Source organism: Poecilia formosa, unplaced genomic scaffold (assembly GCF_000485575.1).
Source record: "Poecilia formosa unplaced genomic scaffold, Poecilia_formosa-5.1.2 Scaffold208, whole genome shotgun sequence".
Taxonomy (NCBI): Eukaryota; Metazoa; Chordata; class Actinopteri; order Cyprinodontiformes; family Poeciliidae; genus Poecilia; species Poecilia formosa.
Window position 1 is genome coordinate 180,120 of NW_006800147.1, and position 26,716 is coordinate 206,835.

The window sequence follows — 26,716 nt, forward strand, 5'->3', positions numbered from 1 at the left end:
AAAATTAAAGTGATTAATAGAAATAACAAAATCAGGCAAAAGACACATTCAATTTCAAAATCTATTTCCTTCAATTAAAAAATATGAAGAAGCTTTAATAAAAACAGAAAGTGTGTGTGTCTTTGTCTGGTGAATTTCTGGTTAAAACAATGTTGCCCATCATTCAGTGAAGTTACCAATAGAGTATCCAGAAATTTTACTCAAGTAGGCATAGCAAACTTTAAAGTTAGTCAATAATAGTAATATTCCTGCAAAACCTTTTTTTCTTTCCCAAAAAGGTTACTTAAATAAATGTAACAATTCACTACCCAACTCGACGACTTTTTTGCTAATATTATGAGCAGCTGTACTTTTACCATCTTTAATGGGAAAATCATTTTTACAAAGCAAAATGGTCATAATATGTTAGGGGTTTTAAAAAAGGCTTGTGAGGACCAGATCTAAAGATTGTATAATACAGAGTAATAAAGTCAGGGGTTTTACTTTTGGAAAATTTCCAATTTCTATATTTAAAAGTAAAGGCTACATGTCTAGTGTTTTTCCTGAAATACAATGAAAGCTTTTTTAAAATGTACTCTATGGAGCATTGGGTACTAGTTACATTTACTTAATTAGATATAATTGAGTAACTTTAAAAAAAACAACTAAACTTTTAGGAGTATTTTTGCTACACTGTACTTTTTACTTTTATTTGAATAATTTATTAAGTACCATTACTCATTCTTGAGTAAAATTTCTGTATTTTCTACCCACTGAATGAAGAACAAATGTGATTTAACCAAAAAATTCACCAGACACAGACACACAAGTTTCATATGTTTTTTATTGAAAGAAACTGATTTGGAAATTTTTTCTTTTGCCTAATTTTGTCATTTTTGTCCTTAAAATGCCAAAATTTCCACTTAATTTCATATTTTGGTCCGTCTGATTACGTAATTTTTAAATATTAAATGATTGATCATTTGATCAGTAGCTCAGTACTTGAGTAGACGTTTCACCAAATACATTTTTACTCAGTAATATCCTATATGGATACGTTCTTTTACTTGAGTGAAAATCTGTTACCACTACTCTTACTTGAGTACAATTTCTTGAGTACTCTAGCCACCTCTGACTGTGCGCAATAAAACTAGTTTAAAAAAAAAAAGTGATCGATTTCGGTATTACGAAATGCTTCGTGCTTTTATTGTGTAGGTGTCTGAGGTTGACTTCCGGCTTTGATGGCGGTTCTCTGTCAAACTTGACCCGGGCAGCTCAGGCTGCTGCTGCTCCCCGCAGCCCCGCTCTCTGCTCCGGGGTCCAGCCGCTGCAGCAGCAGGGACATGTCGGCCCAGTCTGGGCGGGAGGTGAGGTGGTGTGAGCCGCCCGGGGCGGATCCACAGCTCCGTCCCGCTCCCGGAGCCAGAAAGAAAAAAATAAAACAAGAAATGACTCATTCAGTAACCTTCATACTCAGTCAGGCCTCTCCGGGGATGACAGCAGAGAGCGAGCGGAGCCATTGATCAGCAGGATGCAGCATCAATACGGAGAGGTGATCAATGAAACAGGATGTAGTGTGGAAAAGCCATTCAGACACTGTTAGCCCTTCTCTTTCAAATTAGCATTTACAAATTATTTTATTGCCATTTTACTGCTGCTGCACCTATATTTCCTCCAGGGACAATAAATTCTACAGATACACATACATTAGGGTGATAAATGATTAATATTTTAACTTTTTATTTTCACTCTAATGTTGCTTAATAAACTCAAGTGCAAGAAGAAAATTTTCATCCACGTTTTTTTGCATTTTGCTCCGTCAACCTTCATCAGCTTTCCTGTTGTAGGAACAAACATCCCCACAGCATGATGCTGCCTCCACCAAAGCTTGTTTTATTGCTTAACCCTGCTTTAAATTTCTCCACATCTTTGTCTCTGCTGTGTTTTCTGATCTTCAGGATGCAGAGTAAAAGTGAAATGTAGTCTTGAAAAAAATAACTTGGAAAGTATTTGGTAAAAAGTTTACTCGAGTACTGATTAACCGATCAAATTATCAATCATTTAATATTTAAAAATTACATATTCAGACAGGCCAAAATGTAAAGTTAAGTGGAAATTTTTGTATTTTAAGCACAAAAATTACAATAATTCATATAAGTAACAAAAAATATCAAAATCAGGAAAAAGAAAATGTTTCCAAATAATTTTTTTTTAAATAAAAAAACTTATGAAACTTTAACAAAAACTGCAGGAGTGTGTCTGTATCTGGTGAGTTTTTGGTTAAAACATGTTTGTTTTTCATTCAGTTGGTAGAAAATCCAGAAATTTTACTCGAGTAAAAATACTTTATAATAAAGTTACTCAAGTAAAAGTAAAAAGTACAGCGTAATAAAAATACTCCTAAAAGTAATTTTTTTAAAAAGTTACTCAAGTAAATGTAACTAGCTGCTACCCAACTGTCTGAGACTAAATTACATCAATAAAAAATTTTTTTATTGGAAGGCATCGGATTAAAGGGGGCTTAATACAAAAAGCAACATTAACTTTTATTTTTTTAAATAAACTTTGAAAACCACAAGAAAAAAAAACACTTAAATTTTTTAGTTATAACATGAAAAAATGGGAAAAATTGAGAAATCTGAATATTTTTGTTAAATTTAAAAACAAGCAGCTGATAAGGGAAGATATTAAGGGAAATATGCTCTGTTGGATAAAATAAGAGTAATAAAATGAAACATGAATAGCCCAAAATGGTTTTATTAAATGCACAATCCTTGTTATAACGCTACTTACATCATTCACTAACTTTAATCATCATTTAAAGAATCTCTTAAATACCAGCTGTTTCATCACGTCAGAAGCTTATTTCCTAAGTAGTTGTGAATCTTTTGAGTGTCACAATTTCTAGCAAAACTCTGTATGATGTTTCTGTTTCTGCAGAACGTCGACACTAAATGATTCACTTATCTGTAGGTGATGCACTGCACCTTAAACAGTTTCCCCACCAGAGGAAATGACTTTTGCAAGTCTGCAAAACTTTAAAAAAACAAAAACAAAACAAAAAAAAAGAGAATAGATATATAAAACATCAGGCTGAAGAAGAAGAATGTCATCAGTTCGCCTCGTTTTTGGATGCTTCATCGAAGTTCTCCACAAGATCTGTGAGGTGTAAAAGAAAAAATGATGTGTTAGAAATAAATGAACGCTAAGAAGAAACTAAAAGAGATTATATTTTAATTCTTTACGTCTCAAGTTGCTGTAAATTGTCTGAATCTCTACCTGGTACATCGTCGTCTTCTTCTTCTGCATTTTCTTCTTTCACGGCTTTCAGCTCCATTGCTGCAAAAACAACAAGCAAGAATTTTAAAATTACAATTAAGTGTTAAATGTAGGGCTGAAACAACTAATTGCAGTTAATCAATTATTGAAACAAACTAATTTAGTAATTAATCATTAACAGTAATACACAAACATGCCAGCAATTAAGCCAAAACTGTACAAAAAATATACACATTTCTTTATTTACAAATATTTTCTACTCAGAACTCATAAAGTTGCAGTTTTAGCTTCAAATTCTCTCTATATATATAAAAAAATATCCTATTAATCACCTTTTTCCTATCAATCATTATTAAATTATTGACAAAAAAGCAGATCTTTTCACATGAAGTATTTTTTAGCTGCAGATATTTTATTACAAATGATCAAGCGTGCAGTAAAGGAATGCTATGTTATTAAATTTTTAATAATTTACTTTTTTATTATTAAAAAAAGTTAATTATTTGTTTACTTGTATCTTTTAATATATTTATAATGATTAAATGAAAAATCTGCAGAATGTGCTCATTTTCTTACCCGATTAATCATCAAAATAATCAATAGATTACTAAAATAAATGTTAGTTGCAGCCCTAATTCAATGCTATACAGCCCTATTTGAGTTTTTTTTTAAAATTAACAATAAACGGTCAAGTTGTTTTAACAATAAACAACTTAACCGTCTCTGTAGGTTGTAAGGAATAAAATAATGTCACCAAATACTCCTGAAATCCAAAGTCTGACATATGCAGACTATCACTCAGACTTCGTTCTAGGTTTGTTCTGGAATCTTTCCATCGTCTTCTCAACAATCTGTAAACAGTTTTCTCTGCTTTTCTTGCAGCTGGAGGTTTGCTGAATGTTTCCTCTGGGCATTCAGAGACTCTACGCAAATAAAATGCAAAAGTTTGTCTTGAAAGAAATGTGCAAAAGCTTGAAAGTCTAAAAAGTTCACATTTGTCCAAATTCATCCAAAACCAGCTGGTGGCGTCTGTTTGTGTCTGCAGGATGTTTGTTTGAGAAACGAGGGAAAGGATTCACTTTAAACGTTAATTATTTGGTTCCAATGCTCAGATCCTATTTTTTCCAAATCTGCAATCAAGAAGGCATCGTCTAATTAAATCAAATTTTAAAAAATAACATATGTGTTTGACACTTCCTTTCTTTTTTCTTAATATGCCTCACTAATCTAATTTGTTTAATAATATAAATTTACACATTAATCAGTTTAGTTCGTTTGCTCTTACATTGCCGTGGGAACTGCTCTGCTAGCTTGCGCAGGCTGCTGAGGCTGTCGGCCCCCAGCTGGCTCAGGATGCCCGGCAGCATCTCCGTCAGCTGCTTGGTCTCGGCGTGGCCTGTGATGGCGAAGGTGTTGGCCGACAGCGAAGCCTGAACTTTGGGGTTGTTGAAGTGAATCACCGTCCCGTCGTCTCTGATCATATTCACCTTAAGAAAAAAGGGAAAGAGTCGGGATTAGAGCGTCTATCCTGACCCGAGGGAAAATCAGAGCAGCAGTCTGTTTTAACACCAAATGCATTTGAGGAGTTGCGCTTTTTTATTTTTGTACTTTGTGTTTTCTGAAAGCTCTCTAAAAATAAGGCGGATGATGAAACGACTGGGGAACACTTTAGTCGGGCTTTTATCCTCCCTCACGTCTTCTGACACGACACTTGATAAAAGATTCAGGATTCTGAGACAAAACATATCAAAACAGAGAAAAGCCGGCTGCTCACCTCCTCTATTCCTGCTATGTTGTTCACTGCCAGCTTCTTCAGAGAGCCCTGCAGTTTCTTATCGTCAGCTGTTGCTGTTTTGTGAACAACCTTTTTCTTCCTGCGGGCCGTCCCCTGAGACAGCAACAGGTGATATAAAAAAAGGATTAGACTGCACACTGAACCCATTTATCAAAGATATATTCTGTTTTTTACCTGGTTAAAAACAACAAAGATTTCATGAAAAACATTTGGAACACTTTATTGATAAACAAGTGTGCAAAACTTAAAAACTTAAATAAAATAATCCCAACAGCAGCAGACTAGCCAAAAAGACACACTGGGAATTTTAAAACCAACACTTAGTGGTTTTTATGCATTCATAAGCAAAATAGTTGAAAGAAACAAGAAGCGTTCAAAATTAAGTAAAAGAAAAATAATTTTCAATCAACAAGTAAATCAGAAATTGAATTATTAACCGTATTTAAGGTTAATAATCCTGAGTACTGGCAGACCTGAACAATGAAAACTTAAAACAGAACCTGTACAGCAACATCATGTAGGTCTCAAAACATCTGAAAAGCCAAAACATTATGATCCAATCTGAAGATATTTAACAAAAGATCAAATACAAAAACTCACTGAAAGTCTGAAACGGGTTACAAAATCATTTTTAAAGCTTTGAGACTTCAGGGAACCGGGTGGAGCAAAACGTGTTGGTGAACTTTTCTAGAATTACTCCAAGAGCAAAACGAAGACTTTACACATAAAATTTAGTCTGAGATGAATTATCCAACTTTTATTTGTTCACCTAGATTTACATTTCTGAACCTGGAATCTGTGTGTAATGTTTCTTAATCTTTTTGCACTGCTGTCTTTTTGTTCCTCCTGGTCAGTAATCAGTGTTTGGGGTCGTTCTAACCCTTCATTCTGCAAAATCTATTTTAGCGATTTACATAAAAAACCGACAATTTCCATTATTTTAGATTCCTATCAATGTTTAGAAGTGTTAAAATTACTAAATTTTGAACAAATTAAACATGTAATTTGTTCAATTTGTGTTAAATGAAATCAACACAAATTGATTTTGACATCATCACATATTTGACCTATTATATAGATTAGAAAACCGTATTCCTACCAGACATTTAAACAATTAAGATTCAAACATACTTTATTTGAATCTTAAATAAGATTCAAATAATCCCTTTTAATCCCAAAAGAAAATGAAATGCTGTTTTACTGATGATATTCATGATACTTCTACTGATTTAGGGCCTTTAAAAAATGCTTTTCCAGCTGCAAATTCCATCAAAAGTTATTTTTGATAATATTTTTAGAATTTAATCTTACAATAATGTAAAATGTAAGGTATTTTCACTGGTAAAAAAAAAACAAACGGGGGATATATATAGTCTAAGCAATTAAAACCAAATATTTATCCAAGATGATATATTGGAGTTTTCAGAGTGATAGTTTAAAAAATATATATATACAAAACAAAGCAAGTTCCTACTTGTATAAAACTGCGTGAACCCAGATAATTTACCTGATGAAAGACTGAAGAAGCTTGTTGGTGTACACCAGAAATAACAAATATTGCCACCTAGTGTGTGTAAAAAAAATGGGCCCAAAGCCTCAGAGGCCTCAGATGAAGAGGGGTAATATTCTGCCTGACAATAGAAATGCTGAGGTCAGGAGGAAAAATGTGGCAGGTGCCAAACACCAACACACTTCTTAACAAAAACAACTGACCCAAGGCAGAACTAATCTGAATCAACTGGTTTCCAAATGAGAGATGCCAACAAGACTGAAAACGGTACCTTTCCTCCTATCCGGACCTGAGCTTGAAGTTTGGCTAGCTTCTCTTGATTCATAGTGTTCTGTGAAGCAAAACAAACTTAATCCAAACCAGACTTCACACAAACACACAAATATACAAACAACTTGCTTTATGATGACTGAGCTGAAACCTGAAAACACTTCATATAACACTGATATTAAACTCAGTAATTAGGACTTAAAGTCTACTCAAAATCATTGTGTTATTATTTCGAAATAAGATTTCCGTCGGCTGTTAAGCTAAGTAGTTTGCTAGAACGAGCTTAACTGGGCTAACGTTAGCTTTAAGGTTAAAATAACACAAAATAATTAAAGTGAAATTAATACTGACTTCTCTAAAGATTAGCGATAGTATTCAAACGATAGAATAAGCACACGAGGTGTTTTAATCAAAGTAAACGGCGTATTTACCTGTAATAAAGGATTATGTGTCCGTTGAACAGATCTTGCTACGAATGAAGTAGCACGGGCTAGAGCACAAGTTAGCACTAGCACAATTCATTTCCGGTTATGATTTCCAGAATAAATTTTCAATCATTTATTTTTTTTAAATTATTCAAGATTATTTGAAGATAATTTTTTTTAAAAATATAACTTATCTGTGCAGAATGTACATCACAATCAAACCACATGGAGTAGGTAAAAAAATAACAGTTTTCACGTGTCTGTTAGAGCTTTTAAATTGAAAATTTCATATGCATTTCCGGTTTCATAATGACCTTTTCTCGTTTAACTTTGTCCAAGGCAGCGCAGAGAACCACGCGGTTGTGTGGATGTGATGTCACGTGGGCTGTTTTCAGAGAAATGGGAAAAAATGCTCTGGGCCAATAAGAAGCAAATGTCGCATCTTTGAGGGGCGGGTTCCTAACTTTAATGGTGCGTTTAATTTACACTCAGATGTCGGAATTCCACACCTTAGCTCGGAAAATATAAACCGGAACAGTCAACCTTGAGTTTATGATACGTTTTCGGCCATGACTGGAAAATAGGGGGGGGGGGAATTAACTATCCTTATTCATATTTTTGTCTGTTTTTGTGTCAGTCAAACAGATAACACTGTACAAGAGCTACTCACAAATGTAATCCGTTAGATTACAAATGGATAAAATGCAGAGGAATACATTGAAGCTAGTCTGCTCACGGAGTGTTAAAAATAGCAAATACCACTGGTTGGAGGTGACGTCATTTTCACAGCCGTGTCTGATTTTCCAGGTGAATGGAACGCAGCATAAGAAAACTTACTTTTATTGTGAAACGTTTCTGGTTGGACATCCGGGTCGTGATCGCTAACCATTACTTGTTAGCAACAACTGTATGAGAAGAAAGGTAGCCAAAATGCAATCGTCTGTAGTTCCTATCATAGTTTTCTCATTGTTTCAGTTCTTACTTTATATTTCGTGTTTCGAGGAGGTTGTTGAAGCAGCTAATGGAAGAGGTGAGTTTATATTTGAAGTAAAATTGATTTAATAGGTTACATGTTTGTAGCCTCATTGAAAGTGTTCACAATGTGTGCGTTCTTGCAGGCTTTTCAAAACGTTTTTCATCGCGGACAGATATTCACTTCCAGTATTTCTGGTTTGCCTGGTTTTTACTGCCAATGTAATAGTTACAAATATTGTATCAACAAAGAAAAAATATATGTACATTATTCTAAAACGTAGATTTACAAACATGTTCGTTAAAAAAGTGACTTTCGTTACTGAAATTAAATTTGAAACAGTTAAATTTGATCAGAATTAAAAAAAACAAAAATTAAAGCCAGGTTGTAAAAAGTTACATAACTTAATATGCTACCCAGATGTATTTAATATTTTTTTTGTTGTACTTTCCCTTCCTTGGAAAGCACAAGGTGAAAGTGGAGTGGAATAACTATCATGCAACAGAACCAGATCCAGTCTGATCCATAAGAAACAGATAAAATAACAACAACAGGCCTACAAATTGTTTTCTTTTGTAAGAATAAACCTAGTTAAAAGCAGCAGTCATTCTGTTATCGACCTTATCTAGAAAGCAGAAGCAGAGAGCCAAGGACGCTTTCTGTTTAACAGATAAACAAATAAAAACACAGAGTTAATGACAACAATAGCCAAGTCTATGACTGTGTTCCAACAAAAAGACACAGGTGAACACATAAGCGTTTCCCTGACGGTACTTTCTTAGTCAAAGAAAAACAAAGAGATAACACAAAGTTACTGGGAACAATGGCTCTGTTTTTGTCTCCATCCAGGGAATAGAAGCAGCTAATCACAGTTTAAAAAAAAAAAAACAGACTGGAGTAGACTAAAAAAAAAGCAATTTTATGAAAGTGCGATATAATCAGAGCAGTAATTAAACCCAAACTTTGTAAAATATAAGCATTGTGCACTTAAGATAATCAAAAATGCCTTCTTTGTCTGTAAATATGTTCTACTCAGAACTCAAGTGGCGTAGTTTTAGCTTCAAATCGCCTACTAAGCACATTTTGCTATCCAAATATTAATCATTTAATCCAAAAAAAATAATCAACACATTCACTATACAGTGTAGAAAAAGTTATATTTTATCAGCAGATGAGTCCTGATAAAGCATTCACTAAAGGAATGCTATGTTGTTGCATTTCAAGCAAAAAAAAGTCTTATTTTATTAAGGATTATTTGCATCTTTTAATGTATTTGTAATATATAAAAACATTTTAAAATCTGCAGAATGTGCCAATTTACTTTATACAATTAATCGCCAGAATAATCGAGAACTAAAGTAATTGTCAGCTGCAGTTGTAGTCTTAACATTAAGGTGTACTTTGGAAGGTGTTGCATACCAAAGCAAGCAGCTGGTCCCTATGCTATTGGTTAAAACCCAAATCAACCTGCAGTCTAAAATAATAGTTCTTAAGACTTGTATGAAAGTAAAAGGTTGTAGGTTGGTGTTGTGTTCTCAGACGCTCAGACCCGCCCTGCTGTGTGTAAATACGACACTGGTTCTTTGTTCCAACAGGATTTGGAGATAATATCCACTGGAGGACGCTGGAAGATGGCAAGAAAGAGGCTGAGGCCAGGTGAGCTGAAGCTCCATTTCTAGTTGGGCAAACATTAACCTGTGACCTAAAAAGCGTAAGGAACACCACACCTTTATGACGGCCGCAGACTGGAGCAGATGAACAATGGCCTCTCTGTTACTGCTAAAAAAGAAGTTTTTTTTTTTTTTTTTTCATTTAGCTGCAGCTCTTTTCTGATCTCATGTTGTTGCTTTGACAGCGGGCTCCCAGTCATGGTCATCATCCACAAGAGCTGGTGTGGAGCCTGTAAAGGTATAAAACCGTTTAACCTTTTATTTTATTTTATTTTTTACTGTAGGGGGTTGAGAGCAGCTACTGCTCTTTTAATGAGTCCTTAATAAAAAAAGAGACGCAAAAACTGTATTTTGGGATTCAGTCAGGGTTGAAAATAGTTTCAAAAGAAAAGTGTGTTGAAAAAGATGTTGGAAAACTTAAGACTTGACAATAAATAAATAATAAATATCGCAATAGACACATGATCAATAATAAATACATACATCTGATTGAATATTCAATTGAACTTCGATCCAGAACCGCACTGCATTCTGGGACGTTAGCTGCTCCACCTCTCACTGCCAGCTAAATGAGGCTGGTGGAATCTCTTTGGTTACCTAGCAACTCGCTCATTCTTTGGTTACCTGGCAACAACCTGCTGGGTAACTGACACAGCAGCAGTTAAAAGTTTCACTGCTGTGCCTAATACCTGCTGAATATTAAACAACTGTGGATAAAACAAGAGGTCATGTCACTATTTGTGCCTGTATTTCAGATGTTTAAAACAACAAAAAGCTAATAATCATTGATATTGATCATTTTTGGGATTGACTGATATTATTGTGATGCATGTTTCAGCCATATTGTTAAGCACTAGATGAAGTGAAAGCATTTGTACATAGTTTAGGTATTTTGATGCTTTCAATTAGCATTTTAAGGATCAAATTTATAAAATTGAAAGATTTAAAGATGTTTAATTACAAACTAAAAGCAGTGATTTTTTTTCTTCTAAATTATCCCACTGTTGTATTTTCAGCGCTGAAGCCCAAATTTGCTGAATCCAAGGAAATCTCAGAACTGGCACACAACTTTATAATGGTGAACCTGGAGGTAAGAAAGGACTGCATCTTCAGCACATCTCTTTTTACTCTCGCCTCATTTCTTCATTTTCTTTTTCAAAAAACTTGTCCATCTTTTTATTGAGCTAGACTTTGAAGCGGAAAAAAATTATTTGAAGCTGAAAAGACTTGGAGGGAGGGAGAGAGACATCTGAAACTAGAAAAAAATCAAAGTGATTTGAAACTGAAAAAAAATATTCAGTTTGAAATCGATTTGAATCTGAAAAACATGTAAAACTGAAAATATCTGATAAGAAAAAATGAAAGTAGAAAAAATATTTGATGCCGAAAAATTTTGAAACTAAAAGAAATATTTGAAATTGGGGGAAAAATTTTGAAATTGTTAAATAAATGTGGATCTAGAAAAAACATTGAGGATAAAGAAATGACTTAAAGGTGAAAAACATTGGAAACAGAAAATATTTGGAACTGAAAAAAATACTAAAAACTTAAGTAAAAACTTAAATATTTGAAATGGGGAAAAATTATTAGAAACTGAAACATTGAAACAAAATATTAAAACTGAAAATAAGTATTTGAAAATAGAAAAAATGTAACTCAGTTTTCAATCTTCCATGATTTGGAGAAATTTGAAGTTGAAAAACATTTGAAATTAAAAAAAATGTTGATGCTGAAATTCTGAAATCAAAAAAACATTTGAAAAGTAACGAAGCTGAAAAAAATGTAAAGTGGAAAATTTATTTGAAACCGGGAAAAAAGTAAAAAAATAAAACAAAGGTCTTCAGTTTCAAAAAGACTGATAAAAATCAGCAACAAACTCAACTTTATGGCCACAATTTAGCTCCATACAGTGCTCGCACTCCATGCAGTCGGTGTGTAAATGTCTCTGCTGTCTGAACAGGATGAAGAGGAGCCGAAGGATCAGGCCTTCAGCCCGGACGGCGGATACATTCCTCGAATTCTCTTCCTCGGTATGAAAATCGTTGTCTGGGTGAACAACCTCTGGGATTCCTGTTGCAGGAATGTTTCTGCAAAAAAAGCTGCAGTTTGTAGTGAAGCTGCAAAAATGTCTGACGAAAGAAACAACCAGCAAGAAAGATGTTCAAAAGCTGCAAATAGTGTTTGCATTTTATGATTATTAAGATGTCTGAGAACATTTTAGAGAATATCTGCAGAGATAATTAGTTTTTATTGCATTTTTTGTAGAACAAGCGAACATTTCCCGGTTAAACAAAAATAAAATTTTCAATTCTACTGCACTGGAACTTAGCTTAATAATAAAGTAAGTATTTCTCACCTTGTGTAAAAGTTGTGCAGGATGTAGTTCTACTCATGGATTTTTAAATAGATGATATTTCTAATTTAATTTCTATATTTAAAGGGGATATTTAGTTATTTAATAGGACATTCATTTCATAATTCATTCATATTTAATACAATAATTTAGTTTTTTCCCATTTTGCCATAAACCTCAGGGCTCACACATCACTGTGATTCTGAAAATCATCTTCTGACCTCAAAGTTGGCATCCTGTGGCCCTCCTGGGGTTCCCGACCCTCACTTTGGGAAACTTTGCTCTAAATTCTACCAATTTAACTTTTTTTTTTTTTTTTGATTAGTCACTTGAACTGCAAAATTTCTTAAATTTAATCGCCGTTTAACTACAAATTTACATTATTTGTTGTAGCCACCAACCTCGATTGTTTAATTTTTTTGCAAAGTGAATTCAATACCTTCTTGAATGAGTTGCTTGTTTCTTTTATTAAATCTGTAAGATGTAAAATGAGCTCTATTTTATTTAACATTGATTTTATACATTTGATTCAATGCTTAAGGATAAAATAAAAATGAACTTTTATTGTTTTGTTTATATTTGAGATTTTTGTGTGGCTCTTATTCTGTCCTCAGATCCCAGTGGCAAAGTTCATCCTGAAATCACCAACAAGAACGGGAATCCCAGTTACAAATACTTCTACAGCAGCGCAGAACAAGGTGAAAGAAATTGATTCAGCAAATTCAAACAAAGTGATTTAAACCTTGAAAGTGTTGATTGTGGTTCCACAGGATTTCTGGAGGCGATTCTTTGTACTTTGGGTGATTTTATTTCTTCCACACTTTTTCTATGCAGTTGTTTACTTGATTATAGTGCAGCAGATTCTTGAAAAATGTAGGAAATTAGATGAGTGAAAAACAAAATTTACACTGGTTTTACAATTTAATATAAAAAAAATTAACAAACCCAGACACAACGGTGTTTTGGGGCCATTAGAGACAAAGTTTCTGCCAAAAAACTTGGAAATTTCAGAGTTTGAAAAGTTAAAAATGTTTCACTTTTAAAATTCATATTTATAAGTTTGTAGAAAATTTCTGAGATTAATCTCAAATTTTGAGTTTTTTCTCGTAAGTTTTTGACTTTCAAACTCAGACATTTTAAATGTTTTCTTTTTTAAAGACAATTTAAGTTTATGCTCAAATTTTTAACTTTTGAGAATAAAATCAAATATTTGAGTTTTTTAGAATTTAATATTAAAACAAATTAACTTATAAAATTAGTTAAATTAAATAATTTTTTGTTTTTCTTTAAGAAAATTTGAGATTTTTTTTTTTTTACTTTTCAAACAGAAATCTCAGAAATTTCCAGAGATTTTTCTTGCAAATTTTTGGGTGTTTGGAGGTCAGAATTTTTTTTTTTTTTTTTAGAAAACTAAGTTTTTTGTTGTACTTTTTAGACATGTCAAACAAAAATATCAGAAATTTCCTTCACAAATGTTTGACTTTTCAAAATCAGAAATTTTCAGGGTTTTTTTATTTAGAACATTTTTGAGATTCTCAAAATGTGAGGACTTTTTTTTGCAGAAATTTACTCTGTCGTTTGTCTACCCACAAAGCCCCTGAAATGCTGTCGCACCAAGCACACTTAGAAAGATTACAATAAAACGTGTGGCGTTGGAAGCAGAAACTCGGATGATTCTTCGCTGATATGTTTGCTTTCTGGTTCCTCCGTCAGTTGTGTCTGGGATGAAGGAGGCGCAGGAGAAGCTGACGGGCGACGCCTTCAAGCGAGGCCACACAGGAGACGAGCTGTGAGGAGCTGCGGGGCTCCACCGAGGCTGTAAGGGCTACACTTCCTCTAGACGAGCTGCTGGCGAAGCCCCTCTAATATTTATACGTCTAACGGTAGAAAGTAGGCTCAGTTTCAGCCGATTTTTAAAACCACGGGTGCATGATCGTTCCTTTCTGTCCTGCATGGTTTTCTAAGCTCTCAAATCAATCAACCATGTATGTTTATAAGTTACTCTTTAGTAAATGTCAATGCAATTTACTGTACTTGGTGTCTGTAGAGGATGTAAGCGAGTCAAGCTGAGCCACGGTTCCTTTTGTTAGCTCCCAGCTGCGTACACTGTTCAATGTTTTTATTAGAGGCATAAATACTCCTTTGGCATTTACAAGTCGATGATTATAATTTCATATGTACATAAATGGGGTTTTTTTTAAGTGAAACCTCAGTTCTTACTAAAAGAAATGCTTAAATTTATTTAATCAGAAAAACGTTATTAGAGAATTTGCTTCATTTGGTCATAATTGGTTTATTTTTTTAAATTTTGTTTTAGTTGCTAATCTATAGTTTAGAAAGTAGGAGCATGGTTGAAGACTGTTGTGCCAAAGATAAACAGTATTTTAATAAAAATAAACCCTTAATTTTTGACCACTAATCCTCTCTCCCTCTGCAGCGACGTGCTTCCAAAGATCCTCTGCTGTATTTTACTTCTGCTTTCTACCTGATTTACTTTCACTTTATCTTATCATATATATTCCTGCCATATTACGTGTACTAGGTTCTGCTTTTCTTCCGTTTCTGCTGCATGTGATTGAACAATCTCGTCTTTTTTATTTTAAACTCATAAGGGAAAGAAAAGCCGATTTATGTGTCTTGATGTATTTTATACACGTGGAAATAAAAGTTTGTTGTATCGAGTCGTTTTATGAGTTTGGTGTATTAAAGACACGACAAAAAAAGAGATTAAAATATGTTACATTTTATTTGTTTTTATGCAACAACAGTGATCCCTTATGGTTGCAAACAGCTGGCTACGGAAATTTATAGACGGCTCTGAAAAGGTCTTCGCTGTAGCCACGCCTTCGATTTCATTTGACAATAATTTACAGAAATAGGACAAACATATGTAAATATACCCTTTAGACTAACACTAGCTGCGTTTCCATTGATGTTTGCGCTAGGATTTAGTTGTTGCTTTGGAAACACTTTTTCCACATCACATGAGTCATGTGATCAACAACCGGATGTTACTACTGGTGGGGGCGACAAAGAAGATGACAGGAAGTGGTAGGAGGATGATGGAGCGGCATGGTTTTTAATGAGTTATCAGGTGCAAAAAACTCATTCATGTTATTTTTAATTGTTTCTTATTTAACGTAAACATTGTATTTTTCATGAAATATCGACAAAGTTTTGCACATGTTTGTTATGGAAACGCAGCTACTGAGGAATGTCTTATCAACTTGGCTTTCAACACAACAGATGAGAAATTATCACAAGTAATCTACCAGAAAAAAAATAAAATTACCTGACGAGAGAAACATTGCTAAAAATCTGCATCATTCTAATTACACAATGTTGCTGTAAAATCAGCAACATTCTCATACATATATATGTATACATAAAAGAAAAATTTATAAAAAGATGTGCCGCACATCTGTATATCCAAACATACACAACTAAAAAATAGATTCAGAGTATGAAAGAGGAGATTTAAGTTTGTGAAGGTGCAATTTATAACCACTGTGACAAACCTCTGCAACATCTGGACTCTAGTCAACGTTCTGCACACTAGAGGCAGGTCCGGTGTCAGAAACTGGATTCCAGATATCTTTACACGCCAATTTCATTATTGACACGCCAGCCTGCCTGTTTGTCCAGTCGGCTTCTGGGAGAGGAGTGTGTGTGTGTGTGTGTGTGTGTGTGTGTGTGTGTGTGTGTGTGCGCGCGCGCGTGTCTGTGTGTGTGTGAGGGATGCAGCAGAAAACTTAAATCCTTCCCTGCTTGGCGTCTCCGATGGCGCCCCACACGTCAAAGACGAACTCGTCGGGAAAGGCGAAGTCTCCGAGGGACTCGTCTAGAGCCATGGCAAACTCGTCGGGGTTCTTCTTGTCACGGCCGACTTCGACCATCGTAGCAGCTGGAGAGGGGCGGGGAGAAAAAACTAAAATAAATGCCTCACAAAACTGGATCAAAAAATGTGTTTTTGTCAGGAAGTCTGGATGACATGGTTGAAAAATGTATCACGATATAAGAGTTTCATAGTAGTTAATTATCAACTAGTTTTTTGTTTTAAATACCTGAAATGCTGCCAAACTGGTAGCGTAACTTTTCCCGTTTTATCCAGTTTTCACTCTAAACAGTTGTTTGTTGCTGCACAGTTACTCAACAGCTTGTTGCTAGGTAACCACAGAAAGAGTGAGTTGCTAGGTAACCAAAGAATGAGTGAGTCAGTTGATTCCACCAAACTTTTGTTTGGGCGGCTAAAGCCTTTACATACTGGAATTATAGATATATTCTTCATTTTTGTATTTATGAATATATATATATATTAGCCTTTCAAACTGATGTGAAATTGATTTTTTCTTTTTTCTTCACAAGCACTGTCATCAAAATCTACAATAATCTGCAAAAGCTTGGGAGAAAACGATAAAAATACAAAATGTGTTTTAAAAATGGTATCTTCTTGAAAAAAATTTAATTCTGCACCTAAAAATTATGTAAAAACTAAAACTACCACTATAACAAACTCTAAACTCAAACTAAATATTTAACCAATAAAAACTATAAAATGCACTCTAAAAACTAATTAAAACTAACCAAATTAAACAAAAAGAATGAAATAAAACTATTATAACCCTGGCTAAAGTGGGCAAAGATCACCCCTGATGGGGGTTTAAACAGGAGCAGCAAAAGCAAATGAGGTGGATTAGCTGTGCTTGTTAATAACTCATGCTGTAATTCTGGCATGATGCTCCTGAGATTGTTATAAAGCAACGATTTTCAGTCAGAGGCCTCAATGGAGTCTCTGCAGGACTGACTGCTACCTGAGATCCATCACCATTCACCACAACTCTAAGGAAGCTGGGTGATTGAGTTTTGACATTTAATTTCTTTTTTTGATCAAGTATTTTTGAATTGAATTAATAATAATAGTGAAAAAATTAGTTACATTTTTAACATTTTAAACAGATATACTGAGAATAACTTCTTCAGCAGGAGTGATTTTAAATTCATGAACTAATAAAACATTTTCCTACCAAGCTCAGTGTCTCTGATCCCCATGTAGCTCTCCAGGAGGTCGTCTACTTTCTTTATTGCTTTCTCATCAAATTCTGTCGGCTGCAAAACAAGAACAGTTTAGAATATTTTTGTCCAGTTTCCTTGAAGGCACAAGTTAAGTAATAATAAAACACTAAAACAGGGTGGAAAGTCACAGCTGTGTTATTTTTAAAGGAATACACTCACGCAACTCCCATTTATGAAGACGACAAACAAAAAAAGGTTAATTTCCACCCTACAATTTAAATTGTTTTTCTTTAATTTTTCTTCATATAGAATTGGGTGTCACTTTTAAGGTATTGTTCAACATCGTTTATTCAGACATGCCATGTTAGAAAGAGCAATATGTTTGGTAAAGATGTGTAAAAAAAAAAAATTAAAATTAACGTCTTTAAATGCAGTGACTTAATTTTCGTAAAAAAAAGTTTTTTTTTTATTTTTATTTGCCAGTTTATGGCATCAACTGTAAAAACTAAGGGAGGTTACTTATTTTTTCATAAAAGGATATTTCTCACACTAAATATTTAAAAGCTGAACGACATAATGGATTTTCCTCTAATTTTCAGAGTGTGATTATGCTGCTTCAATAAAATAATAATTTATTTTAACAGGATATAAAAGGAGTAGCTGTAAAACATTAAAAGACAAATTTAGATATAACATGATATTAACTGCACTACAGTAACAGTGTTGCCATTCTTTCAGAGCTGTTGTTCCATAAAACATTGTTAAACAAAACCAAAGTGAATATAAGTAGCTAAACATCTAAATCTGAAGCAAAGATCACAGTTTTGATTCAGTGAAATATCACCACTTTCTAATTTATTCAGACATTTTTTCCAACAGCCGCTTATTTCCATTTTCTGTTTAAATATTTTGCCCATCATTTTGCTGCTGATACACCTGAATTCCCTCGCTAAAGAACAATGAAGGTGATTTCTGTCTCAACAAACAGCTGCATCTAGTTCAGAGGCGAGTAGAGAACACAAAAAATATACTCAAGTTACAGTAGTGATACTATGACATATTTTTACTCAGAAGTAAAACAGTACTTGGTATAAAGTTTACTCAAGTACTGAGTAAATGATCAAATGATCAATCATTTAATATTTAAAAATTACATAATCAGATGGACCAAATTACAAAGTTGAGTGGAATTGTTTTGCATTTTAAGGACAAAAGGGACAATAATTCATATAAATAACAAAAATTAACAAAATCAGGCAAAAGAAAATCTTTCCAAATCAGTTTGTTTTAATAAAAAACTTAGGAAACTGAATTTTGGTTAAAACTGTGTCTCATCGTTCAGTGGGTAGAAAATCCAAAAATCTTAGTCAAATAAGACTTAAGAGTAGCGATACTTCATAATAAAATTACTCAAGTACAAGTAAAAAAATACAATGCAATAAAAACACTCCTAGAAGTATATTAAAAAAAAAGAAATAAAGTTACTCATGTAAATGTAACTACTACCCAACTATGTCTGAAACTAAATTACACCAATAAAGACAAATCTTTATTATCAGGCATGAGATTAAAAGTGGCTTAATACAGATGCAACATTAACTTTTTTTAATATAAAAAAAACACAAAAGAAACAAGTTTTAGTTGACAAAATGGGAAAATGTTTGAGAAATCTGAATATTTTTGCTAAAGTAGTAAAATACTTCTAAAAGTAAATTTTTTATATAAAAAAAGTTACTCAAGTAAATGTAATTGAGTAAATGTAACTAGTTACTAACCAACTCTGATCTAGTTGACATATAAACCACACAGTTTAGAAAGCATCAATAACACAACCTGACGTCAGAACGTCAAATCCGAGGTGGAATAATTCATTCAGACATTCACACCAGAGCTCAGCCGTCACCCGCCGACGGAGGAAACTTCAGACATAAATATTCAGAGCAGCCTTTAAAATCGCGGTGAATCATCTAATCGCTGTGTGGCTGGTTATATAAGGACAAAATAAGGATGAAATACCTCGTCCTCCACTGTGGCCGGACCTTTGGAGCGAAGTCTCAGCGTGCTCCTCCCCGTGCCAATCTTATTGTCGTTGCCCGGCTTGCTGCCCTTTGACCTGGGCTCAAGCATCTCTGTCAAAGAGGAAAAGCGTTAAGGAAAAAAAAACTGTTTTATGTAAACTTCTTTCTTAGTCTGTGACTAAGATGTGAGTCATTAAATGCCAAACACCTGGTCACTTTTTATTTATAACTGCTGTGCAACAATGAACGCTGCTGACTAAAAAGAAATTATCTGGCATTTACATCTAAAATATGTTACTCCAAGGATAAAATCTTGTTATACTTTTAATGAATCCTTCATATGATAAACATAAAACGTATATTTGGCTTCGCAGGGTGTTTACAGTTTGGTTTCTAATCATTGTGGTTCTCACTAAAATAGCAATTTTGCTTTAGAAATTAAACAAAAGTTCAAATGATCAGTCAATTATTCTGTGACATCACAACAGTCCAATCAATAAATAAATACCCACAACAATCTGCAGATTAAATCTATAGTAGAACTACAATGATTAGGGTGGAAATGATTAATCGATTATTGAAATAAATGTCAACTAATTTAGTAATCGATTAATCGCAAACTCAAGAATAGGCAATTTCCTGAAAAAACTGCATATTTGGAGAGGCAATAAAGCCTTTCCAAATTATTATTATTAATAATTAATGTTGCATTTTAGGCAATAATATAATATTTTTGTTTTAAAAAACGAATTGAATTGAATCAATTTTGCATCTTTTAATGTGACAAAAGCTTAATTTTTTCCTATACAATTAATCAATTAATCATCAATTCAATGGAATAATTGTTAGATCCAATCTATGAAAATGATGCTTAAAACTTCAAAGAGTAACAGAAGGTCATTTTAAAATGAAAACTGTATCTTTCATCTTGGAAATGTCCGTTTCAAACTCACCAAAAGCCTTCATGGGCTCGATCAGTTTGATGGTGAAGGTCGTGTTTTTGGGAAGGTCTTTGAGCATGCGGGCGACCTCGTAGTGCCGCGTCCCGACGATGTTGCGTCCGTTGATGCACTCTATGTGGTCGCCCACGCAGATCACCTTCACCTCGTCTGCGACGCTGCCCTCTCGAATTCGCTGCCATGCAGGCAGAGGAAGGGCAGATTAGCATCGAATGTGACTACAAGATGCTAATAACAAATTTACAATGTAAAACTAGCTTTTTTCTACAATGCAAAAAGGCTAAACTATTTACATTCTCATCTACATTTGGATAAATGTTCACAGGAAGTTGCAGAGAAACGTTTTGTTTGACTTTCTAGCATACGGTAAACTTCGCTGGATATCATAGTTTTTACTAGAAACAGTGAAGCTCTTTAAAATCTTCTTGTTTTCTGGACTCAGTTTTTTACAACACTCCACACATTCTCAAACATGTTAAAATGTAACATTAGCATCTTCCAATGGTGCACACACGTCTAATAGCTTAGCTAATTTTTCATTTAGTGCTTTTGCCTTTTTTCACCAACTGAAAATGTTTATCGCACTTAGCTTCCCCTAAATTAATTTCCCTGATAAATTCTAAAGTGCTAATTTACTTAGCTGGTTTGCAAACTTTCAGTTGACTAAAGTTCAACATCTATGTTGAAGTTTTGGTCATCCACCGTTCAGTTAGATGCTCTTATTTTGAAGTTCCATTTCCTATCCTCACACTGAAAAGAGGCAAAATCTTACCAAGTACTTTGGTCTAGTTTCTAGTTCACATATCTTAGTAAACTTGAAATAAGAAACCTAACTTACGAGTAACTTTTAAGTAATATTTACTAGTTTTTTTTTTTTTTTTAGAGTCAATAATTCCTTAATATTGATGAAAAAGTGGTAGTATCACTGGCAGGTTATTTCACTTATGGGAAAAATATCTTCTTACATGTTCAATAATCTTTCAGTGGAATTGATATCTTTTTACCAATATTAAGAAATTATTGATTTAAAGCAAGTTCTTATATTTTGCTTAAAAATAAGTTAGTTTTGTCTTATTTCAAATGCACTAAGATATTTACACTAGAAACTAGACCAACATTACTTGGTAGGATTTTGTATTTTTCCAGTGCATTCTCCACCAGTGCAGCAAACAACATTCTGCACCCACAATGCAACTCTGTAGAGGTTGCAATTTTTACACAGTAAACAGTTTAAAATCTACTGATGTCCTGAATTAGCAAAATTCAACAACTATAAAACTAAAAACATGAGTGAAAGGTTTGTTACAAAGAATCACTTCCTGAAGTGCAACCTTACAGGTAAGTTAGGTTAGGGTAAGGTTAAAGTGCAGTAACAACTTTGACCCTGGTGAGGGCGACATACTGTGTTGCAACATGTCTGGTTGAAGTTAGCACTTTAACTTTAGCTTAATACAACGCTGGTGTAGCACTTTAGCATTAGTGAAACTAATGTTCATGATTAGTGCTTTAGTGTTAGCACAACTACATTTTTAGCTAGCGGTGCCAACAGCCAGCTATCCATTAAAAATGTTGTTTTCTTGGGATCAGAGTCCAACTTAAACACCAAAATGAATCCAACTTTCAAACATTTGACCCAACTGTTCAGCTAGAAAGGAAACTGGTTAGGATGGCCAGAAACAACCAGGAACCTCCAAGATTCAGGCCCATCATAAACTAAAACCTGCTGACCAACAAATTAAAAAAAGAAGTATGTTTGGAGGTGAGGCTTTCCTTGATGCATGAGATGTTTGTGTAAAATAAATGTGAAATTAGTTTGAAACAGCAAAGTAGAAATGAGTTTTTAATATAAGCTTTCCAAAGGGAATCTAAACAGTTCTCAATATTCCTTCATTTTTTAACTGGATGTGTTTAGATGACTTTCATACACAAGTGAAGAAGTTGTAATTTCCAGAAAGCAGAGGTAATAAATTTCACTCTTATCAGGAAAACTGAGATTAATGAACTAAAAGGTTGAAGTGAGGAATTTTAGGTCATGTTCAATTTTCAGAGGAATAGATAAAACAGAAATAAATTAGAGGCTAGAGGAATGCTGCTTTTACTAACAAATGATGACCTGCAGACTGGAACATCACAGGCGAGAGATGAATCAGCAAAATGAGGTTTTGGCTCTTAAATATGCAGCTAAGATTAAAAGAAGAAAAACGTTGAAGCTGAATGCAGAGTTTTATATGAAAGAGGATTGTTCAGTGGTTCTAATCCTCAAAAGAAAGAAAAGATTAAAATAAGAACGACAGGAAAAGGGTTATAGGAAGAATGAACAAAAGAAAAAAATGGACAAAAGAAAAAGGAACAAAAGAAAGAACAAAAATGAAGAAGGAAAGGAAAATAAATGAAAGAAAGAAAAAATAAGAGAAAAAATGAAAAAGGACAAAAGTAAAAAAAAAAGAAAACAGACAAAAGTAAAAAAAAGAAAACAAAAGGGACAAATGAAAGAAAAAAAGAACGACAGAAAAAAATTGAGAAAAACAAAAGGACTAAAAAAGGATGAAAGGAAAAATAAGATACGACAGAAGGAAGAAAGAAGGAAAGAAAGTACTTATGGAAAACAAAAAGAAAAATGAAAAAGAAATAAAAGAAAAAGGACAAGAAAGTAAAGAAAGAATGAAACAAAATAAAAGGACAAAAGAAAGAAACGGGATGAAGAATCAAAAGGACAAAAGAAAAAATTAAGAGACACAAGGAAGAACGTAGAAACTGAAGAAGAAAAAAGGAACAAACAGTAGAAATGAAGAACTAAAAAAATGCAACAGCACAAAAGTAAGAAAAAAAAGAATGAAAGGAAGAAAGAATGAACAAACGAAAAGACTCCCAAAGATTCTGCAAAGATAAGCGGGTTTAGGCAAAGGCTGAAAGTTTCTACAAATGCCAGAAAGATATTGGGTATTAAATGTGCAGAAAGAAAGCTGTTGGGTATTAAACTTCATGCATAAAATAACAAACTAAGCAATGTTTTAAATGTAAATGTAATAAATAAATGCAAGCCCAGCATATTGTTTTTGTCTTCAGGTTGCAAACTGTGCTCTCTTATATAATTTTCTACACAAATTCAAACATTTCCCTAAATAAAACCTGTTAACAAAATAGCTTTTTCTGCAGTTTAGTAAATAGATATTGTAAAAATACAGACAGCCTTGTTAGATTATATTCAAAGAACAAGTTATTAATATTTCTCATGTTACAACTCTACGTCTGTGCCCTGCAGTCGTCCCTGTCAGGCTGTGGAGCTGCAGAGCAGCAGCAGCAGCACATGATGTCGCATGTGAGCAGATTGATCCCTCGGATAAAACCATTACACAAGGTGACACATCACAATGCATCATGACTCACAACACATAAAGGTTTGAAAAGCTACCAGAAGAAAGAAACGAGTTGGTCGAGACCAGAGATATCAGGCCTGTATTACTAAACCAGATAAGAGCTTGAGATTTTAGCTGTGTTTCATGATTGCATTTTTAAGAAACACATTCAGGTCATATCAGAATAGAGAGGACTGGATGAAGGTATCGTTATCTAAAATACTTAAAATACACTGTAATGTCCTGAGATTCTGCTGTTTTATGTTTGTTTTAGGACAGGCAGGAAGAAGCTTTTTAATATTAAAGCTGAATTAAGTTTAAAGCTATCAGAAAAAATACATTCAAACTGTCATTTTTTCTTATTTTACCATTTTTAAAATGACAAATATGCAGCATGTATGTGTGCCTGTGACGTAATTGTCATGTTACTATAAAAACCCTATTTAATGTTAGATTGTGATAGCTTACCAGTCATTGTTTGGAATCAATAATATGATGATTAACATAAAGGTACCAGCATAATGACTTGTGTAACAGAATAATAAATATGGATGCAAAAATCGGTTGGTGAACCCAATCTGCAGGTTTTTAGCTCTGACCTTTGACCAACCTGTCGGGAATTAAAAATCCAATCTTCATTCAGTCCGTGAATGCACCATGGTGAAGCTCTACAAGGTTACAATGAAAACACTCTACAGTAGGGAACATGTTAACAAGTCAGTGGGGTTTAATCGGTCTTATAAATGACTAAATAATATGGACAAATTAGATTTTAAGAATAGATACGTCAGATTAACGGTGCACTGATTGCAGTTTTCTGGCCGGTCACCAATTTTAAAAACAAAACCTTTACATACCCATTCCGGTTTTGGTCAATACCATTTTTTTCCCTAAAAGTGACCTATTATGCTTCCCTGAACAGGTCAGGATAGGTCTGTGAGCAATACAAAACAAGTTTATTAAATTTTTTGCAACAATATAATTCTAAAATATTGATGTCTATTTTGAGCTGTTTTAGGGCATCTTGTCACTTTAAATCCTAATAAGCTGCTACTGGCCATGCCTCTAAACTCACAGGTAAAAATGGCTGCAAACAGATGCTCAATTATACAACTGTACATCTTTGAAAAGCAGAAGTGGAGCGTCCTGCACAACCAACAAGAACACAGCACAACAAAAACACTTGTCTTTTCCAGCAGCCATTGTACAGCACATACAGTGAAAAAACAGCTGACCAAACATTCTGGAACTTAGTTTGGGTTGCTAGGTAATGGCGCAGTCCACATCAGATATGCAAAACAATCAGGAGGTTTTCGAAACAGCTCATTTTCCAGACACCAAAAAAATGTAACTTGTTGCCAAAAAATGGACAGGTGTTTTTTTGGGTTTTTTTAAGTGCTTAGGTTGTTTTTAGAAGCAGGTGAGACCCAAAGGGAAGTAGAAAAACATCCAAAATGTGAATTTTGCATAATAACTGACATTGTGGTTAATTATAAAACTGTAAAAACAAAAAATTTAAAAAGCTGTGCTCACAGCATTACTAGACGTTTGCTGTAACTGCATCACAGTTGGTGCTTTCACATGTCTCCAACGTCTCGTTTGCAAAAAAAAGGTTTTCTTCTTACTTTTATAAAGGCATAGCCTGCTCCATTGTCGGTTATGGTGAGGCCAAGGGCGTCTTCAGATTTATACACTTCCACCTCCTTTTTGATCCCTTTAATGTGGGCAAAGATGAAATCCTCCAGGCCGATCTGCCCCCCCAGCAGCTTCTCCATGTCAATCTTGTGGGTGTTGAGGGTACAGAACAGGATCTGTGAAGATGCAAGGTGTAGATTACATGATTTAACCAATATAACAGTTTATACCAACCAAAAAGAGGATTGTGCTTCTATTACTGCAAAGTTATTAGTATTTATGTGGTCTTCAATCCTCCAACACCATCGTCAATGAGGGAAACATCCTTCCCTTCTGTGCAAGGAATGTGAAAATCTGGCTTCACACCTTTGTAACTGAAATATCCTCCCAAGGTGGTGAGACGAGAGAAATTTGATCAGTGCGCACACGATACAGAAACTTCAAACACAGACACTGAAACCCCAGGACGAAAGCGTTGAGGAGGTGTAAATCATTTATCCTGAGCTAACTCATCTGGAGAATCAAGTTCTACATGTTTTGTTGCTTTTTCAACCAACTATGGGAAAATCTGAGCCAAACTGGATTTACTGAAGAGCTGATTTCTGAGGAAAACACACAAAGAGTAAGAGTTATTTTCTGATTTCATGGTAGAATGAACAAACAGTGTGATCCACTCAGGCCTCGTCAGCAAGGCTTGCGTTGCTTGTGTACCAACAGGCGCTGCTCATGCACACATTAGCTAGCATGGCCTTGTCCGTTGCCTTGGGCTACCAGACTATAAAGAATAGGATTAAAAACAGAGGGAGGCCACTGCTGATAGAGAAACTAAAAAAAGGGAGAGATATAAAAGGAGAGGGTGTAGAAGCCTCATCCCCCTACTTGTCTCCACTTAGGCCACAGTATTACCAAAGAGACGCCTACGCTCGTACCAAGGCTGCATTAAACTCCTTCTCCTGCTCGGCCGCTTCATGTCACACGTTGCAGAGAAAGCCTCTGCTCTAACACTTGACTCACAAGAACAGCTACTGCACCTCCCACAACCTGTGGCACGGAGCAAACACCCTGCGAACCGCATGGCAGAAGGGCAAATCAGAGGGAGATTCGTTGCAATCTGTTCGGCATGTAACCCCGGTACTGAACACATGCAAAAAGAAAAAACAACACACTGAAATATGTTTAAATATGACCCTGAAGAAACTCCCTAAATATTTGGTTTTACAAAAAGTCAGATTTTGGTTGTAAGAAACCATTGCTGCTCTTTAATCCATTCCAAAACAATTTACTGTTCAGTATTTCCATTTTATATCAACTAAACCTTAAGGGAAAAACCTAAATGATGTAAACAAACCACACACAAGAGGTAGGGCTGAAGCGATTAATCGCATTAATCATAATGAATTGTGATTAACCNTCACACTAAATATTTAAAAGCTGAACGACATAATGGATTTTGCTCTAATTTTCAGAGTGTGATTATGCTG

General features: G+C 34.3%; 3 protein-coding genes across 4 annotated transcripts in view; 1 reads left to right on the forward strand and 2 right to left on the reverse strand.

Moving 5' to 3' along the window:
• Nucleotides 1–2,720: 2,720 nt before the first annotated feature.
• Nucleotides 2,721–7,381, reverse strand: LOC103148571 (transcription factor BTF3 homolog 4). The gene is made up of 6 exons (XM_007567397.2): nucleotides 7,265–7,381; nucleotides 6,835–6,894; nucleotides 5,033–5,146; nucleotides 4,544–4,745; nucleotides 3,259–3,318; nucleotides 2,721–3,138 (listed from the first exon to the last, which is right to left on the reverse strand). Exons 2-6 carry the CDS (start codon nucleotides 6,886–6,888, stop codon nucleotides 3,092–3,094), a joined length of 477 nt encoding a protein of 158 aa, XP_007567459.1. The 5' UTR covers nucleotides 6,889–6,894; nucleotides 7,265–7,381; the 3' UTR covers nucleotides 2,721–3,091.
• Nucleotides 7,382–8,114: 733 nt separating this feature from the next.
• Nucleotides 8,115–14,935, forward strand: txndc12 (thioredoxin domain containing 12 (endoplasmic reticulum)). Its single transcript, XM_007567399.2, has 7 exons — nucleotides 8,115–8,288; nucleotides 9,827–9,887; nucleotides 10,087–10,139; nucleotides 10,918–10,991; nucleotides 11,862–11,931; nucleotides 12,869–12,952; nucleotides 13,968–14,935. The coding sequence occupies exons 1-7, from the start codon at nucleotides 8,168–8,170 to the stop codon at nucleotides 14,045–14,047; spliced, it is 543 nt and encodes a 180-aa protein (XP_007567461.1). The 5' UTR covers nucleotides 8,115–8,167; the 3' UTR covers nucleotides 14,048–14,935.
• The window catches only part of gipc2 (GIPC PDZ domain containing family, member 2), a 35,959-nt gene continuing 24,017 nt past the window's right edge, over nucleotides 14,775–26,716 (reverse strand). Inside the window, exons 1-5 of one of the 2 annotated variants that reach the window (XM_016679339.1) lie at nucleotides 25,226–25,411; nucleotides 20,239–20,419; nucleotides 19,284–19,396; nucleotides 17,279–17,360; nucleotides 14,775–16,158 (exon numbers count right to left, since the gene is read on the reverse strand). In XM_016679339.1, the coding sequence (XP_016534825.1) occupies nucleotides 16,007–16,158; nucleotides 17,279–17,360; nucleotides 19,284–19,396; nucleotides 20,239–20,419; nucleotides 25,226–25,375 (678 nt within the window). In that variant the 5' untranslated portion in view covers nucleotides 25,376–25,411 and the 3' untranslated portion in view covers nucleotides 14,775–16,006. Of the gene's footprint in view, nucleotides 16,159–17,278; nucleotides 17,361–19,283; nucleotides 19,397–20,238; nucleotides 20,420–25,225; nucleotides 25,412–26,716 lie in introns of those variants that run through there. The other variant, XM_007567398.2, reaches the window with a different exon arrangement.

Bases quoted from the DNA above. Each gene is read 5' to 3' on its own strand.
- LOC103148571 (XM_007567397.2), bottom strand. From the start codon at position 6,888: ATGAATCAAGAGAAGCTAGCCAAACTTCAAGCTCAGGTCCGGATAGGA. The intron at 4,746-5,032 runs GTGAGCAGCCGG...TTTTTTCTTAAG, and splicing joins ACATAGCAGGAATAGAGGAG to GTGAATATGATCAGAGACGA. The intron at 3,319-4,543 runs GTAAGAGCAAAC...TTGTTTTTGCAG, and splicing joins AGAGCAGTTCCCACGGCAAT to CAATGGAGCTGAAAGCCGTG.
- txndc12 (XM_007567399.2), top strand. From the start codon at position 8,168: ATGAGAAGAAAGGTAGCCAAAATGCAATCGTCTGTAGTTCCTATCATA. The intron at 9,888-10,086 runs GTGAGCTGAAGC...TTGCTTTGACAG, and splicing joins AAGAAAGAGGCTGAGGCCAG to CGGGCTCCCAGTCATGGTCA. The intron at 10,992-11,861 runs GTAAGAAAGGAC...CTGTCTGAACAG, and splicing joins TTATAATGGTGAACCTGGAG to GATGAAGAGGAGCCGAAGGA.